The sequence below is a fragment of the Leguminivora glycinivorella genome, chromosome 4 (assembly GCF_023078275.1).
Source record: "Leguminivora glycinivorella isolate SPB_JAAS2020 chromosome 4, LegGlyc_1.1, whole genome shotgun sequence".
NCBI classification, from domain to species: domain Eukaryota; kingdom Metazoa; phylum Arthropoda; class Insecta; order Lepidoptera; family Tortricidae; genus Leguminivora; species Leguminivora glycinivorella.
The window spans coordinates 7,506,419-7,521,570 of record NC_062974.1 but is presented as its reverse complement, the minus strand read 5'-3'; the positions used below and the strand labels follow the sequence as shown (position 1 = coordinate 7,521,570).

The window sequence follows — 15,152 nt, the reverse complement described above, 5'->3', positions numbered from 1 at the left end:
ACATCATATGAAAATGAAATACTTACGAGTATATATAAATTATCATTTTCCTCCCTTTTCACAGTCTTTGATTAGAATTTTCTTTATTTTATTTGTTTTCTAGCACGCAATTATTTTTTCTGCCTCCTCAAAGCTTTGTTCCCCATTGTTTCAATGACACGTGACCACGCGGAGAAAACTGACACAGGTCCATCCTCTGAAAGCGCCGCCGCGCGACTGAAGAGGCCATAAGTGCCATCGAAAATGTTTTCAATTTCAAAAAATTTTTCAAAAAAATTTTTTTTTTGCAAAAACAGGATTAGTAACAGGTCTTAAAATTGGGTTCATAGTTGTTCCATCTTTCCTTTGCGGATTTGGTAGTATTTGGTAAATATTATATTATTTTAATGACGCTACCGGCACAAACTCATCAGATTCGTCTAGATAATCTTATTACCTATATATTGAAGTAAAAAACAAGTCAAAAAAGTTTTTATCCTAGCTATGGGAACGATTTATTGTTAAAAGAAGAGGTAACTTTGGAGTCATTTTCTATCGAGCGAAGTTGTAACATTCATGTTGTTCAACTCCATAACATACTCACCAGATCCTGAAATTTAACATATATCGTTTTCAGATTTTTCCATTGCGTTTTCCTATGTTTTTAACGGCTTCAAAAAACGAGTGCGCGCAGTGTCTACGGAAATATATCGCCTTAAAATTGCGTTTTATAACTGGGTCTTCAACCCCGCAGCTTCCTAACCCCCATCCGGAAGTGAGATACTTTATCAACGCCGTTACTTTAAAAACTCGTCGCGTTCATTTATTATCGGACAAGATTTATGCCAGCCAGGATTAATTGTTTTTTTAATTCTTTCGGCGTCCGTTATGATCCTTCTCTAGGGCCGATTTATGCAAATTTTTCAGACCTGGGAATAATAAATCAATATTATTTTTGAGCATTGTTTTCTGAGTTCTTTTGTAGACTATTTTTACAAGCCTTTGTTTGACTTGGTTGACCTACATGTTAATGTGTACTTTTCGATTTTCGTTTGAGATATGCACTATTGATTATGATTAATTGTAATCAAATTAGATACTCCGTGATAAATATCAGTATTTATAACGATTTAGCAAATATCCATACTAATATTATAAATGGGAAAGTGTGCGTGTCTGTTTGTTTGTCCGTCTTTCACGGCAAAACGGACCGACGAATGTGTTTTTTTAAGTGGAGATACTTGAAGGGGTGGAGAGTGACGTAGGCTACTTTTTGTCCCGTTATAACGCGAGCGAAGCCGCGGGCAAAAGCTAGTTCTACATAAATTTAATTAAGTTTTGTTGGTAAAATAAATTGCGTTACCTCATTTCTTATTTAAAATTGTACAAGTTATAGAATTGGGTATATACCTATTTTTTGTTGCAGATGCCCATGCTCCAGTTTGCCACTAATAGCGATGTGAGCAACCCGTGACGTCATCATGAGCTCGTGGGTGGTGTCCGCCCTGCTCATCCTATTTGCCATGGGTAAGAAATAATATTTTATATCGTGTACAGGATAGCCATTTTAGAATCAGACTTATGTTGACCGGGATATAGGCCGTGATTACCTTTTCGCGCACTGTCTACGCAACTTTGACATCCACCCACGTCATGATGCATGAAACTCCGTTGAAATATCGGGAGCTCGAAAAAAATCAAAAAGGTAATCACGGTATATATCCCGGTTAATATAAGTCTAATGAAAATAACCGTAAATCATTTAAAACTCTCATTTTAGAATCCTTCACTTGCTCGAGTATCAAAATATCTGCACTTGTCCCCTTATGATGCAACATTGTGTTTATAATTTTCAGTGTGGGAGCACCATTAAATAACAAATTTTAAGATTCTTGCTCAAGTGTATATGCATTCGCGTGCGAAGTTCTTTTTGGCATCACATAAGTTGTCGAGATGGTGACAAAGGAATTGCTCAAACTTTCGTTGGAGCTAGGTTTAATTAAGAAACTTGCAAATTCTTCTTTCAGTAACTTGTAGAAATATCTAGTTTTTACTACCAGCAATTTTCTTTTCCCACTTCGTTGTGTCCCGGAAGTCCCGGAACACGGCTCGCATACTTCAAAAAACACAGAATGTATGATAGCGCGTAAATCGTAAGGCGTGTATTCTGTACCTGCTGTGACAAGAATTCAACCATAATTCTCGATATAGGTCAATTTCGGCACGGTTCCGTAAACAATAGCACAACGCAACCACTATACCGAGGCGCACTCCATCAGCTTCATGCTTCACAGAGCAAAAGCCAGTCAATATTTTTACAACTCTAATCCTGGCACAACAAAGGCCAGATTTACATCGAAGCCCTGTCAATTAAAATGGAAATTGGGGCCTCGGGGCCCGGACGTGTACATAAAACATGCACAGATATCTCTTGTTTGCGGATTTTTATACGTGACTAATTGACTATGTATATTTGGTAAATATTCGACATCGTTATTTTATTTTTTGACGAATAACGCAGAGGTTATACACAAATAAAATATGTATTTCATATAATAATTTGTATGAGGTATCCATCCATCCTATCTACTCTTAATACTCTTAGATTCACCGGTTCTAATGGGGGTCAAAGATCCATCGACGGTCGGTCAATTCTAATGTATTTCACCCTCTTTGTAAAAATCATATTAAAATCACGTATTGAAAGCAACTATTTTTATAAGGCGGACAATTACGTCTATTTCATCTGAAATAAATATTATATTTGGATTCATTTATTAGTTTTAGTTATATACATAAATTTTGCAACTTTTTTGCTGATAAGGAACAAAACCTGTTTTTAAATTACCTACTTAGGTATTTACTTTTTCCCCTCACTAGCTCGGAAACACGTGTTTTGTCCTTTAATACCAGCGGGTAAAAACGCATTTTATCCACTAGTGGGTAAAGTAATTTGACCTTGAATAAAGTCAAATTAACTGCTTTAAAATTGATATAAGTAGGTGAATCTAGTAATAAAGATGATTTACCACCTGTGGAAGCAGTTATAAACGCATTTTTTGCGTTGTAGTTTCCTCGCTATAGTGAGGGGAAAAGGTTTGTGTTACACTCGGGTGCAAATGTATTTCTCGTGTGTTCCACATTCGGCGTTAAAATACAACTTTGCCCCCTTGTATAACAAATAACTATTTTTTATTCGTAACGTTACTTCTTAACAACCACTATAAACTTAAATTACTGCTCTGAAACTATCGTATCACAAAATAGAAGTTTCACATAATTGTGTAATGTGTATTTATTTTAAAACTGCTATCTACTCTTCCACTTATTAACTGTTCCCAAGTTCCTGGAGACTTGACCCGTCTAACGGAAAACTCGAACGAATTTCGTAACGCACCCGCTTGAAGCGATTTATTTCCAGGGAGTTGGAAAGTTTTTCTTTCTAAACTAGTTGCATCTCGTACGATGCAAGATTTTATGCTATTCGATAAAATAAGTCTCGTAAGTGCTATACTTTTATAATAGTTTATCGTTCTAAAATTATGCACATTTATATACAGCTCATTTCCATACTAAAACGATTAAGAAAATATACTCGTGATATGACAGTTATTAAATTAGGTTACCGCAAGCCAATTAAATATTAAAAGCAAAGTCCACTCCGTAACTAACGATGTGGTTGAAATATTTTAAGCTCTGAGTTATTGAAAGTATGTGCAAAATATGTCTATTTGGTTTCATTAGTGCATTAAATAAATATTTTAAATTAATAAATATTTAAAATAGGACATTCAAACACAATTTGACTTTACCTCACGGGTAAGTTCAAGAAAGCTCGTGTTGAAAGACCACGTTAAATATACATACAAGTACATAATTATCAAACACATCCAGGACTCAAGAACAAAATAAATCTGTGCTCTCCGCATTAGATATCCATGCTGAGATTCGAACCCAAGACCATCCTTAAGGAACGCCACTATCCAGATCAACTAGGCCAAACCAGTCGTCAAAATGAGCAATAACTTTTTGTATCGAAAAATTACAACAATTTTTTATTTTTATTTTATTTTATATATGAGTTATATGACGTACTTATCGCCTTTCGTCATTCGCCAAGGAGAAAAGTAAACATAGGTAGTCTAAGAAAAACTTAGTGATATTGTCTCTTATATTCTAGTCCGTTTTTAAAGTTAATTAGTATAACTATAAACGTTTAATAAACGGATTAATGGAAAAGTCTCGTAGCAACGAAAGGTTTTTCCACTCATTCAAGTTTTTCATGAATTTTATCATCTCATTAGCTTTCTTTTGTCTAGACGAAATTGAGTTTTTAGTGTTGTAAGAGAATTTCTAAATATGTAAGACCTCATTCGTATTGACATTTTTTTTTAATCAAGTTATAATAGATACCTACCGAGTACCGAACGGTTGAAAATAACTAAAACGCGACTGCATCGCACCGCGACCTTAAAACTTTCGCATAAGTGAGAGCGAGAAAAAAAAACTTTTTCGGTCTCACCACAGAATATATAAAAGTACAAGTACAGAAGGCTCACTGTCAACAACCTGTCAATGGACTGCATACGACATTGAGTTCTATTGCGCAGCGACAAGGTCGTCAAACTTTATGAGCCGCGAACTCGCGGCCGCCGGAATGTATGGAAGAAATGCGGAGTGAGCCGCCCCTGGTCTCACTTACAAGATAGTATGTGCTAGATGACCTATGCGCGGTGCGGTTGTGTGTTAGCACTTTAAACTCGACTGGTCTGGCATAGTTGGTAGTGGCCTACCAGCTAAACCGATCGGATGGTCCTGGGTTCGAATCCCGTTAAGAGCATTTATTTCTTTGATGAACACAGATATTTATTCCTAAGAATCCTGTCATGGGTTATTTCTATATATATGATTATATTTGTATTGATCTCTGTAAAAATGTATAATATCGTCGCCTAGCACACATTGTACAAGCTTTCCTTAGTTTGGGTCGTTTGGGACTAGGTTGATTTGTGTAAGGTAGTCCCAATATTTATTTACCCCCCACGCCAAAAGGCTTAATATTTATAAATCGTTATCGTTATCTTAACTATAAAACTCCCGTGAGACTCATACATATTTAACAATATTTTAAGCGGGTTACTCACGTATTAAGTCGATATAGCGTTCGACATGTTTAGCGTTATCGTTATCGTTTGAAATCGTAGTCGACACGTTTCAGGTCAATCTTTCTTTTATTCAAACACTGCTTAAACAATGACCAAACGAACTCAAGAAAGTCTAATTAACAGTAACTTCCCTTCCGTTTTCTTCGTTCCCTTTTAATGATAAACCTTAAACTGACGACCTCCGTCCTTCCCTTTCGCACCCTTCTTTACGACCCCTAATGAGTTCGCCAGCAGTTTCATTAAACGTCGCGAAAGACTTGTTGTCCCTTGTTTATATGCTAATGATTTTTGCGTGCAAGACGAAACTGTGTATCACCAAACTAAAGTCAACCTAAAGACAACGCTGCAGAGTTGCTGTTTCGTAAAATAAATATAATAATGAATTTATACAGAAGATCATAGGTTAGCGCTGAGTTTTTTGATGGATGTCTTATTTTAAAAATTATGGTTGTTGTTTAGGAAAGGTTGTTGTACCATCTTCAGGGACCGAAGTGAAAATTCATGTTAAATTTAAAATTATGTTCGGTACGTTTTGTAAGTTCAAAAGTTGGAATGAAATATTGTCTACCGCTACTAATACAATTATTGCAATGCAAGAGGGTACCATTTTGTACAATTTGGCGATGTCATGAAGTCCCAGCTCAGACAAGTTATTCACTGATGTCGCGAAGCGTTATTTTGGCGTAGCTGACCCTGTAGCCGAATGGCATTTCTACGACGCGGAACGAAAACGAAACGCCCGTGATTCTGTCGTGAGAGCCGTCGCAAGAGCGATAGAGATAGATATCTACGAGCGTTTCGTTTTGTAAGCGATTGTGCATTCGGCTACGCACGCTGGTGACTGAAGAGCTGGCGATATCTATCCTTGCACAACGTATTGCCATTAAGCGAACCGCTAACGTTCTTGGTACAATATCTCAATCAAGGGCCTAATTACTTAAGTTTTATGCTAAGCATTCGTTTCACTACGTTTTGTCCAAGTATAAAACCGGCTAAGAGCGTGTCGGGCCACGCTCAGTGTAGGGTTCCGTATTTTCCTAAAAAAACTAGTAAACCTATCAAGTTGAAAACAATTTTTCTAGAAAGTCTTTATAAAGTTCTACTTTTGTGATTTTTTTCATATTTTTTAAACATATGGTCCAAAAGTTACAGGCACAGAGACACTTTTTTTTCCTTTAGGAGCGATTATTTCCGAAAATATTAATATTATCAAAAAACGATTTTAGTAAACCCTTATTCATTTTTAAATACCTATCCAACAATATATTACACGTTGGGGTTGGAATGCTATGGATATGCTTTCTAGTGCTAACGGTCACTGAGATTATCCGCGGACGGACGGACGGACAGACAAACATGGCGAAACTATAAGGGTTCCTAGTTCACTACGGAACCCTAAAAACGTTATCAATATTGTATTGCCTGCCTCATATGTACGTAAGGTACAGCGGGACAAATCCCGACTGGGGGGCAATTGTAACTGATCCATTTTTCCCTTACTACACTATTATGTGGAACATGTATCCACTGAACACGCGTGCCATACATAACCAGTGGACACTCTAATTAATAATGTAAACATTGTAAAACATGGAAAAAATTGGATCAGTTGCATTTCCCCCCGTCGAAATTGCCCTGCCTGTGCCTTAATAAATATTTTTCACTTCTTAAATAACAACGGCTGGACACTAGATTCACCAGATTAGAGTATTAAGAGCTTACTTTAAGCTCGTGGTCGTAATCAAGCTCGCATTGACCGCGTATATCGGCGAATCCCAGATTTTGAGCTTAGTTAACTCGCTCTGACACTTCATTAATTCCTTTGAGCTGAATTTTCAATTTCGAAATGTCTATTAAACTTCACGTGCAATCTAATTGGCATTACTTGGTTATTTCACACCCAAAGTTACTCATTTCGATGAGAGTTAGGTTTAGTTTATTAGAATTGGATTTTGAAAAAGTGTGACTTGATCGATGAATCGATGGAATCAGGCGTTATTTTGAAGAAAATTATTTTGCTAATCCTTTGACTTCATGCCTGTGATTGACGCCTTAAAATTAAACACATACGGTGCATTGGGGTAATTTAGAATCACAGAAATGCTCGGGTAATTTCGAAAGGGAAATCTTGATGTGATAGAAATAATGGTGATTTTTATGTGACTTTCGAACTTAGACGGCTTACGAAATTACGAAATTGGCCGTTGTTATTGACATTCTGAGGACAACCAACTGTAGCTACGATGCAGCCGTAACGACACAACAGATGTGCAGTGTTTGCATGAATAACACACATCCCACTTTACATGTACTTATTTGAAATTGCAAACAGGACTATCGCGTATAATTACGTTTTTAAAACTAACCTTCTGGCCTTATTGGCTGTTAAAGACACTAAAATATTTCGTTTCACCCGGTTTTTAATTGAAATATTTAGTGATTTATAATCCTGTTCAGGCTATTAGGTTGCCCTCATAATGATAACTATAAACCCATTCTAGAAACCTTTATGCGACATACATCCGATCCACGTCAGATCACAGATGCCTCAGCCTTTCAACCCAATCGGATTACAGAAAAAAAGTACTAGCGTGGTGGAACAGGCTTCACATACGATATAGGTTTATTGTAGGTAGCTTTCGGATATCAATAAATGCCAATCCGAAGAAAAACTCGTAGGGTCACGTAATGAGAAAGTGTTGATATTTTTTCGAAACTAACTTGGAAGACAATATAACACGATTCATCTATAAATTATTGGAATTTATACGTATAAAACTAAATTATTCGAAAAATATACGTGCGACCTCTGTCGTGTAAAGTAAAACGGACTTAATTGACGGGACGAGACTGGTTTTAATATTAATAATATCTTTAAAAATATTTGAAATATCGTAAATTTTGACACTGACATATCACATCCATTTTGTTTCTGGCACTACGATTTGACGTATGATGTGTCTAAAATATTATCTTAAAGTTTCGAATCACACCGGAAGCATCATTCTAAGTTGTATAATAAAAGAGAAGATATTTATTGAAAATTTCACTCAACTCAAAGTTATTACCAAAATAGGAATCCTAAAAAACGTGAAGTCGCATACTAAATTTAACCCAATTTGATAAAAATATCCACGAGACGTGTTTTTTATTGAAAGCGCTCGCTCGATTCCATTACTCGGAAACCAGTCAAAATGGCTAAATGCTGTTTCTAAATTAAGAAAGAAAGAAATTGAAAATATTCTGATATTTACCACTAGTATTCATTTTCATTTCTATCAAAACAATTTAAATGCCCAGAAACTTTCAAAACGGAGGTAGCGGGTTCGAATCCTGACCGGATCGTACGAAATGCCATTTGAATCTAGACGCTTTTCGGTGAAGGAAACCATCACAAGAAATCCAAATAAGGGTAACTTACCCTTCGGGTTGGAAGGTCAAATGGCAGTGGCTTTCGTAAAAACTAGTGCCTACGCCAAATCTTGGGATTAGTTGTCAAAGCGAACCCCCAGGTTCCCATGAGCCTAGGCGAATGCCGGAATAACGCAAGGAGGATGACGAATTTAAATGCTTAGAAGATGAGATACAGAATGAAATAAAAAAAATCGAGTGATAAAAAATGGCGCAGAGTAGGTAATTTTAAGAGCGGAAAGCAAAAAAAACATAGCTATTGTTCAGTCCAGAATCCGCGCAGATCTCGAACAAAGCCTGCTGCCAAAAAAACCGGCCAAGTGCGAGTCGGGCTCGCGCACAAAGGGTTCCGTAGCAGCAAATATAATAAACCAATAACTTAACCAAAATTACAGTTAAATCAACCTATCTCAAAAACTATAAGAGATACTTTGATCAAACCAAAAATCGTTGAAAGAGTTAATTAGCATGCATCACCTCTATTTTTTTTAGAATTTTATACCCCGTAGTTATAAAAATAGAGGGGGGGGACATACTTTTTACGACTTTGAGAGCTGATATCTCAAAAACCGTTCACTTTAAGAAAAATGTTTTTAGAAAACTTTATATCATTTTAAAAGACCTTTCCATTGATACCCCACACGGGTATGTACATCGAAAAAAAATTTTCATCCCTCAGTTACATGTATGGGGGCCCCACCCCCAATTCTTTTTTTACTATTTAGTGTCATAATTTTGTAGCGGTTCATACAACACATATTCCCATCAAATTTCATCACTGTAGTACTTATAGTTTCCGAGTAAATCGGCTGTGACAGACGGACAGACGGACAGACGGACAGACGGACAGACGGACATGACGAAACTATAAGGGTTCCGTTTTGCCATTTTGGCTACGGAACCCTAAAAATTAAAACTTGCGCAATTGAGATTTTCATCAAGTTGAGAGTTGTAGCTGTTTCGCTGCTGACGTGACGGGTAGTTAAGATTAATGTGTCTTTGTTAAATTTTAATGGTTTTGTTAAAATACCCTTGCGATTTGATTTTGTGAAGCAAAAGGGTTTAAGATTTTATTTTAGTAAAGATTAAATTTGGGAGTAACTGTTACAGAAGTAACACAATACTTTCAGGTTTTACAATCTATACAATTTTAGTACATTTTTATCGGTGTGAGAACAGAGCCGCTGTTAGCCCAAGTTTAACGATCTAGGGCTCTACGGTCTACGCCGTTTTACGTCTATGAGCTACATGTTTGCTACAAGTTTGGTAGCAGTTATGACTTTGTACAAGTTTGTAGACGAAAATAAATCCATACTAATATTATAGAGATACATTATAAGTAAAACTCATAGAATTATTATTACTAATGATGTTAACCCTGGCAAAAGGAGTAAAGATCAGTCTGAAAATCAACGCTGGCTATTATAACCTAGCACATGTTGAGACCTGAATCCTTTTACCAAGCACGAAAAAAAATGTACTTAGCTCTTATTCTATGCTTAGCTTCAGTGAATTTGCATATTACTTTTTTATTTTTATTTTTTCCATTGCTGTACTCTTTTTGTGTTATGGTAATAAACGTATTTTTATTTTATTTATTTATTTTATTACAGATGGGAAAGTGTGTGTGTCTGTTTGTTTGTCTGTCTTTCACGGCAAAACGGAGCAACGAATTGACGTGATTTTTTTAAGTGGAGATAGTTGAAGGGATGGAAACTATGGAGTTTATTTTATTTTGTTTATTTTACAATTAGTACTAACAGTACAACCTTACGTACTAATCGGTGCTATAGGTACTACTTATGTCTATCATGCATACATATAAGCTTAATTAAGCAAATTTAAATTACAAAAGAGCATAACATAAGCTATTTTTTGTCTCTTTTCAACCCCCCACTTCCCTAAAATGGGGGATGGAAGTTTGTTTGGACAATTCCGTAATTTTCGAATTTAACGCGAGTTTTTGGTAATTTAGATGATAAAAGGCGAAAGCAAGTTAATGAGATGACGGGTGATTGAGATGTATGGAAGAGGATCACATGCTGCGCCGACCAGAAGTGACTGGGATAATGGCAAGCGAATGATGATTATAAGAATTTGGACTGGTGTATTTTCATAAAAAGTCAATGAGGGCAGCTATTAGACCCCGTGCTGCACATGAAAACTGTCCTAGTGATAACATGAAATCTCTCGATTACAAATCTATGAAGAGATCGGTGTAGATCGGACTATCCATTACCACATTTCTTACAAAATTAAACGACGAACAAGCGAATCCCGTAAAGTATTTTTGAAGCTTCAAGGCATTGCTCTGTTTAGAACGTTTTAGATAAAGAGAGCTCCTTGTTGTACTCTCTTCTATGTCGTATCGCGTAAAGAGTTATTTTTTTTATTTTAATGAAAAAAAAATTTTTTTTTTACTAAAAGCGTACAATAAAGTAGAACACGGTCCCATGTACACGGTGCGAGAACTGGCATTGTCATTGAATTAGAAAAACTGTACGCGGATATATTATGTTATGGTTTTAAAATGTAAAATGATGACAAAGAAATTCAAAATTCAAAAAGATAAAAAAATCCTGTGTAATCGCAAAAGTATTTTTTATGTGAAATAAAGGCATTTGGAAGGAAAAGGAAGGAAAGGGGCTTGATTTGGTAATTAGTTAATTATTAAGGTATCTGATAGCTTCCGTGAAATTTTGAATAATTAACGTTTTATAATTACCCCCTCGTACTGCCAGAATTCGTTTAGAATATATAATCTGCGCTTAGTGATAATGATAACTCGCTATTTGGGCTTAGATAAATAAAACAAGATTCAGAATATTTGAAGAATATGTCAACTGACCCAAAAATTATGAAACACAAACATCGTATTAGAAATATTCAGTCGTACACTATGTATGTGTTACCTAGTAGTAGGTTATGTACCTACAATACCTACATACTTAAGTTTAGTAAGTAATGTGGCATTCTAAGGAGTATATCTCTTACGGATGAGTATTAATTTTTCAAATTGTTGAGTAGGTATAGATTCTGTGTCGCGAGAATACCATTACTTATTCTATTACCTTATTAATAGACTTAATTTCCTACTAGTTTTCCTCCATAACAAACAATCTTATGCTTTGAATTATAGCACAGGCTCATTAATACCTATCTTAGTAGCTGTATTGGCACAAGCGTATAGTCAACCAATTAGAATACTAGGCCACTCTAGAACCCTGTTGTATTGACACCGTGCTTTATTTTCTATAGCAGTCACTTTGATTTTTATTGTGAAAGGGTTCTACAGTAGCCTAGGATTCAGATTGGTTGACTGTACTTACGATATAATTTTGTTGTCAGTATTGTCAGTGTAAATATGTTTCAAATGGCCTTACAGTGATCTTTCGTTGACAGTGCTCCACCTGTCGACGTACTGTCACTGAAAAAACATATACATACGATGTCCTTTCTGCGGCACTAGTTCGGCTCTCGACGTAGTGTCAGCGAATGAGTAAATAATGAGGAGGCACACTGACATTTTATCCCGCCAGGCGGCGCCTGTGCAAGTGCTTGGGCATGTCACAGTCATTCATATGTGAGAGAGAGAAAAAACATATCTTCTCGCTCTCACGTATGGAATTCTTTATCTGTGCAATGGACTAAATAATAGGGTGGCGCCATATGTTATAACCTTTGAGTGTGACTCCTCATTGTGGCTACTGTACGGTACGGCATTTTGAGATTAGGAAAAATGAAATATAAAGAAACTAGGCATAATTAGTATTTCAGATAATTTTACATAAAAAGGATGTTTAGCCTTAACATTCTTCGACTGAATATTTACTAAACTACAGAAGCACAGTACGGCAGACGTTGGATAGTTAATTTGCTGCAACATCGGGCAGCAATTGAATCACGAACTGAGTAACGTTTCTAGGCACAGATTGGTTTAGCTCTGCTCTGTAGGAGTTAGCTCTGTCATTTCTTGATTGCTGAGATTTTAGCATCTGGTTGTTATTCTCTCCCTCGATGTGACATAAATTGATATTTTTTTCTGTTGTCTGTGCGGAAACTGTGGACATTCGATCCATTGTATTAAACGAAGTTACCGTTTTCCATCACTGTCAGATAAGAAAATGGTATACAAATCTAAACGCAAATTTTCACCAAGATAACCAAAAGTCATGTTATCTATGATCTGCTTTTGTAATAGAAAACCGAAAGAGAAGGCAGCATTTCTTGAATGGCCTAATGCTGAAATAATGGTACATTCTTCAGTTTCTTAAAATTAATTGTCTGACCAGTAAATATACACTGAACTTAACGAACACGAGCGTTAAAGCAGCTACTTTGGTACATCTTCTTTGGAATAACTATTGAGATTTGAACCATCTACGTGGGAAACAGCGGCGTAATTAAAACCGACGTTTTGTTGCGTATTTGACGTTTTTCAAGGAACAAAATGCGCTTTCCTTCAAAGATTTCATAATCAGGATAAGGCAATTCCTGTCACTTCAACTGTGCGCCTTAGGGGGACAACGCGATTATTTGATGAGTTCGCTACCGCACGCGATTGGTCGCATAGACGGCACAATTGGCTCGCATTCATGGACATCGATGTTACGGAGACCGCTGTGTCACTATTTTTGGTGTCCGTATGCCACGTCCTTACGAATTTGTATATAAGTCAATGGCTTGCCCTAAGCACGTCGAATATTAAATTTGTTTAAGTCCAGCTGATCTGGATCATCCGAAGAGGATCATCCATTCATCTTGCTGGATTATCGTTCTGGGCTCCAACTTCTTAATTTATGAAAACAGTTATTGTTATAAACTAAACTCTTGGAAATTTATCAAATTATGCTTTCAGTTTATTTTGTGTTTCAGTATAACCTGAATCCATACTAATATTATAAATGGGAAAGTGTGTGTGTCTGTTTGTTTGTCCCTCTTTCACGGCAAAACGGAGCAAAGCAACGAATTGACGTGATTTTTTAAGCGGAGGTAGTTGAAGGGATGGAGAGTGACATAGGCTACTTTTTGTCTCTTTTTAACCCCCCCGCTTCCCTAAAATGGGGGGTGGAAGTTTGTATGGAGCATTCCGCAATTTTCGAATTTAACGCGAGCGAAGCCGCGGGCAAAAGCTATTACAAAATAAATGGTTGATGCCTGATTTCCAGTAAAGGAATTTTCCCGTTATTTCAGAAGTCACATTTTTTATTTACATCGTTCGTTCCTGGGTTTATAAATTACATTTATATTGACATAAAATACGAGTATGCAAGAGGAAGCTCTCTGGTGGTAGTTTTGACGAACTTTGTGCTCAGTTCTGTAAAAAGAACCCGTGCGCTTGAACCCCATGGCTCAGGGTCGCGACTCCAAGTTCCAGAACCTTTTCATAAGGCCCACAGTATGGACATTATACCTTTACTCGTAAGTTACTAGTTATATTATTTTTCTACTCCCGTGTTGTTATTCGTCATTTAGTGTCGTGCATAGATCGCTAAAACCCTACATAAAAGATGCCCGCCCCCGCCCGGCGCCCCGTGCACCCACGCATACGATATAGCTCTTAAAGCATTGTTAGGTAGCCTTTAAGGGATATAGCGGGCCGCGGGGCGCCGGGGGCTGGCGGCGGCGCGGGGGAGTGCGAGCGACAGGGTGAGTGCAGAAACAGAGGGGAGGCCGACGCGTATACAGTATACAGGAAACAGTGCGAATTTCACGAAAGTTATTCTAGAAAACTATTAAAAAGTAAGTGCATGGTCGTAGAAAAAGTATTGTATGCAACGTGTTTAACTGAGTCAAAAAATAGTCGTGGCGTCTTATAACAATTTTCGGCTTCGCCTCAAATTGTTACCCACGCCACTCGTCTTTTTTGACCTCCTTTAAATGCCTGTTGCATAAAATACTATTATGTGACTGGCGCATAAGCCAATAAAACTAAAGTGTTGTTTTATGAAACGAGCCGAAAAGCGAGCATTATATATGAGAATATGTGTTTTAGTCCTAATTATGTACAGTTTTATACATAACTCTATAATAAGTCTTCTTTTTTTGTTTAAAAAAAAGATATTTAGCAATATAAATAGCTGAAATTTACTTGAGTTCTTGAGATCTCTGGGAATTGGCAAAACTCAGCAAACTTCTAATTTATCTAATGTTAACTGTGATTTACTAAATCAGCATTTCTCGTCTTCTACTTGTTTTAGCGGTCCAAATAAGCTTAGTACCCTCCATCATTTGTCATCTTTGCCGAAACCTGATTACTCTTCTTTCTCTTTTTGCCAATTCACAGAGAACGATGTCAGGAAGGCAGTTTTAAGCATCACTTCCAATGCTATTGGTGTTGACTGTATTAGCCGTAGTATGATTCTCCCTCTTCTTGATTTGTTTGTTCCCATCCTCACTAGTATTTTAAATTTTTCCATAGCATCTAGCACCTTCCCGAGTTTATGGAAGGATGCCAATATTATACCATTGCCAAAAAAATCCAACCCCAGTTCTTATTCTGATTATCGTCCCATCTCCATTCTACCTTTCTTATCCAAAGTCCTTGAACGGCTAGTACATAGGCAGTTAACTTCCTTTCTGAATAGAAATGACCTA

At 36.7% G+C, this 15,152-nt stretch overlaps 1 protein-coding gene across 1 annotated transcript in view; it reads left to right on the top strand.

Moving 5' to 3' along the window:
* LOC125225172 (Down syndrome cell adhesion molecule-like protein Dscam2) overlaps positions 1-15,152 on the top strand; it is a 249,772-nt gene that overhangs the window by 35,468 nt on the left and 199,152 nt on the right. Inside the window, exon 2 of the mRNA XM_048128749.1 lies at positions 1,406-1,506. Within this exon, the coding sequence (XP_047984706.1) occupies positions 1,461-1,506 (46 nt within the window). The 5' untranslated portion in view covers positions 1,406-1,460. The remainder of the gene's footprint in view (positions 1-1,405; positions 1,507-15,152) is intronic.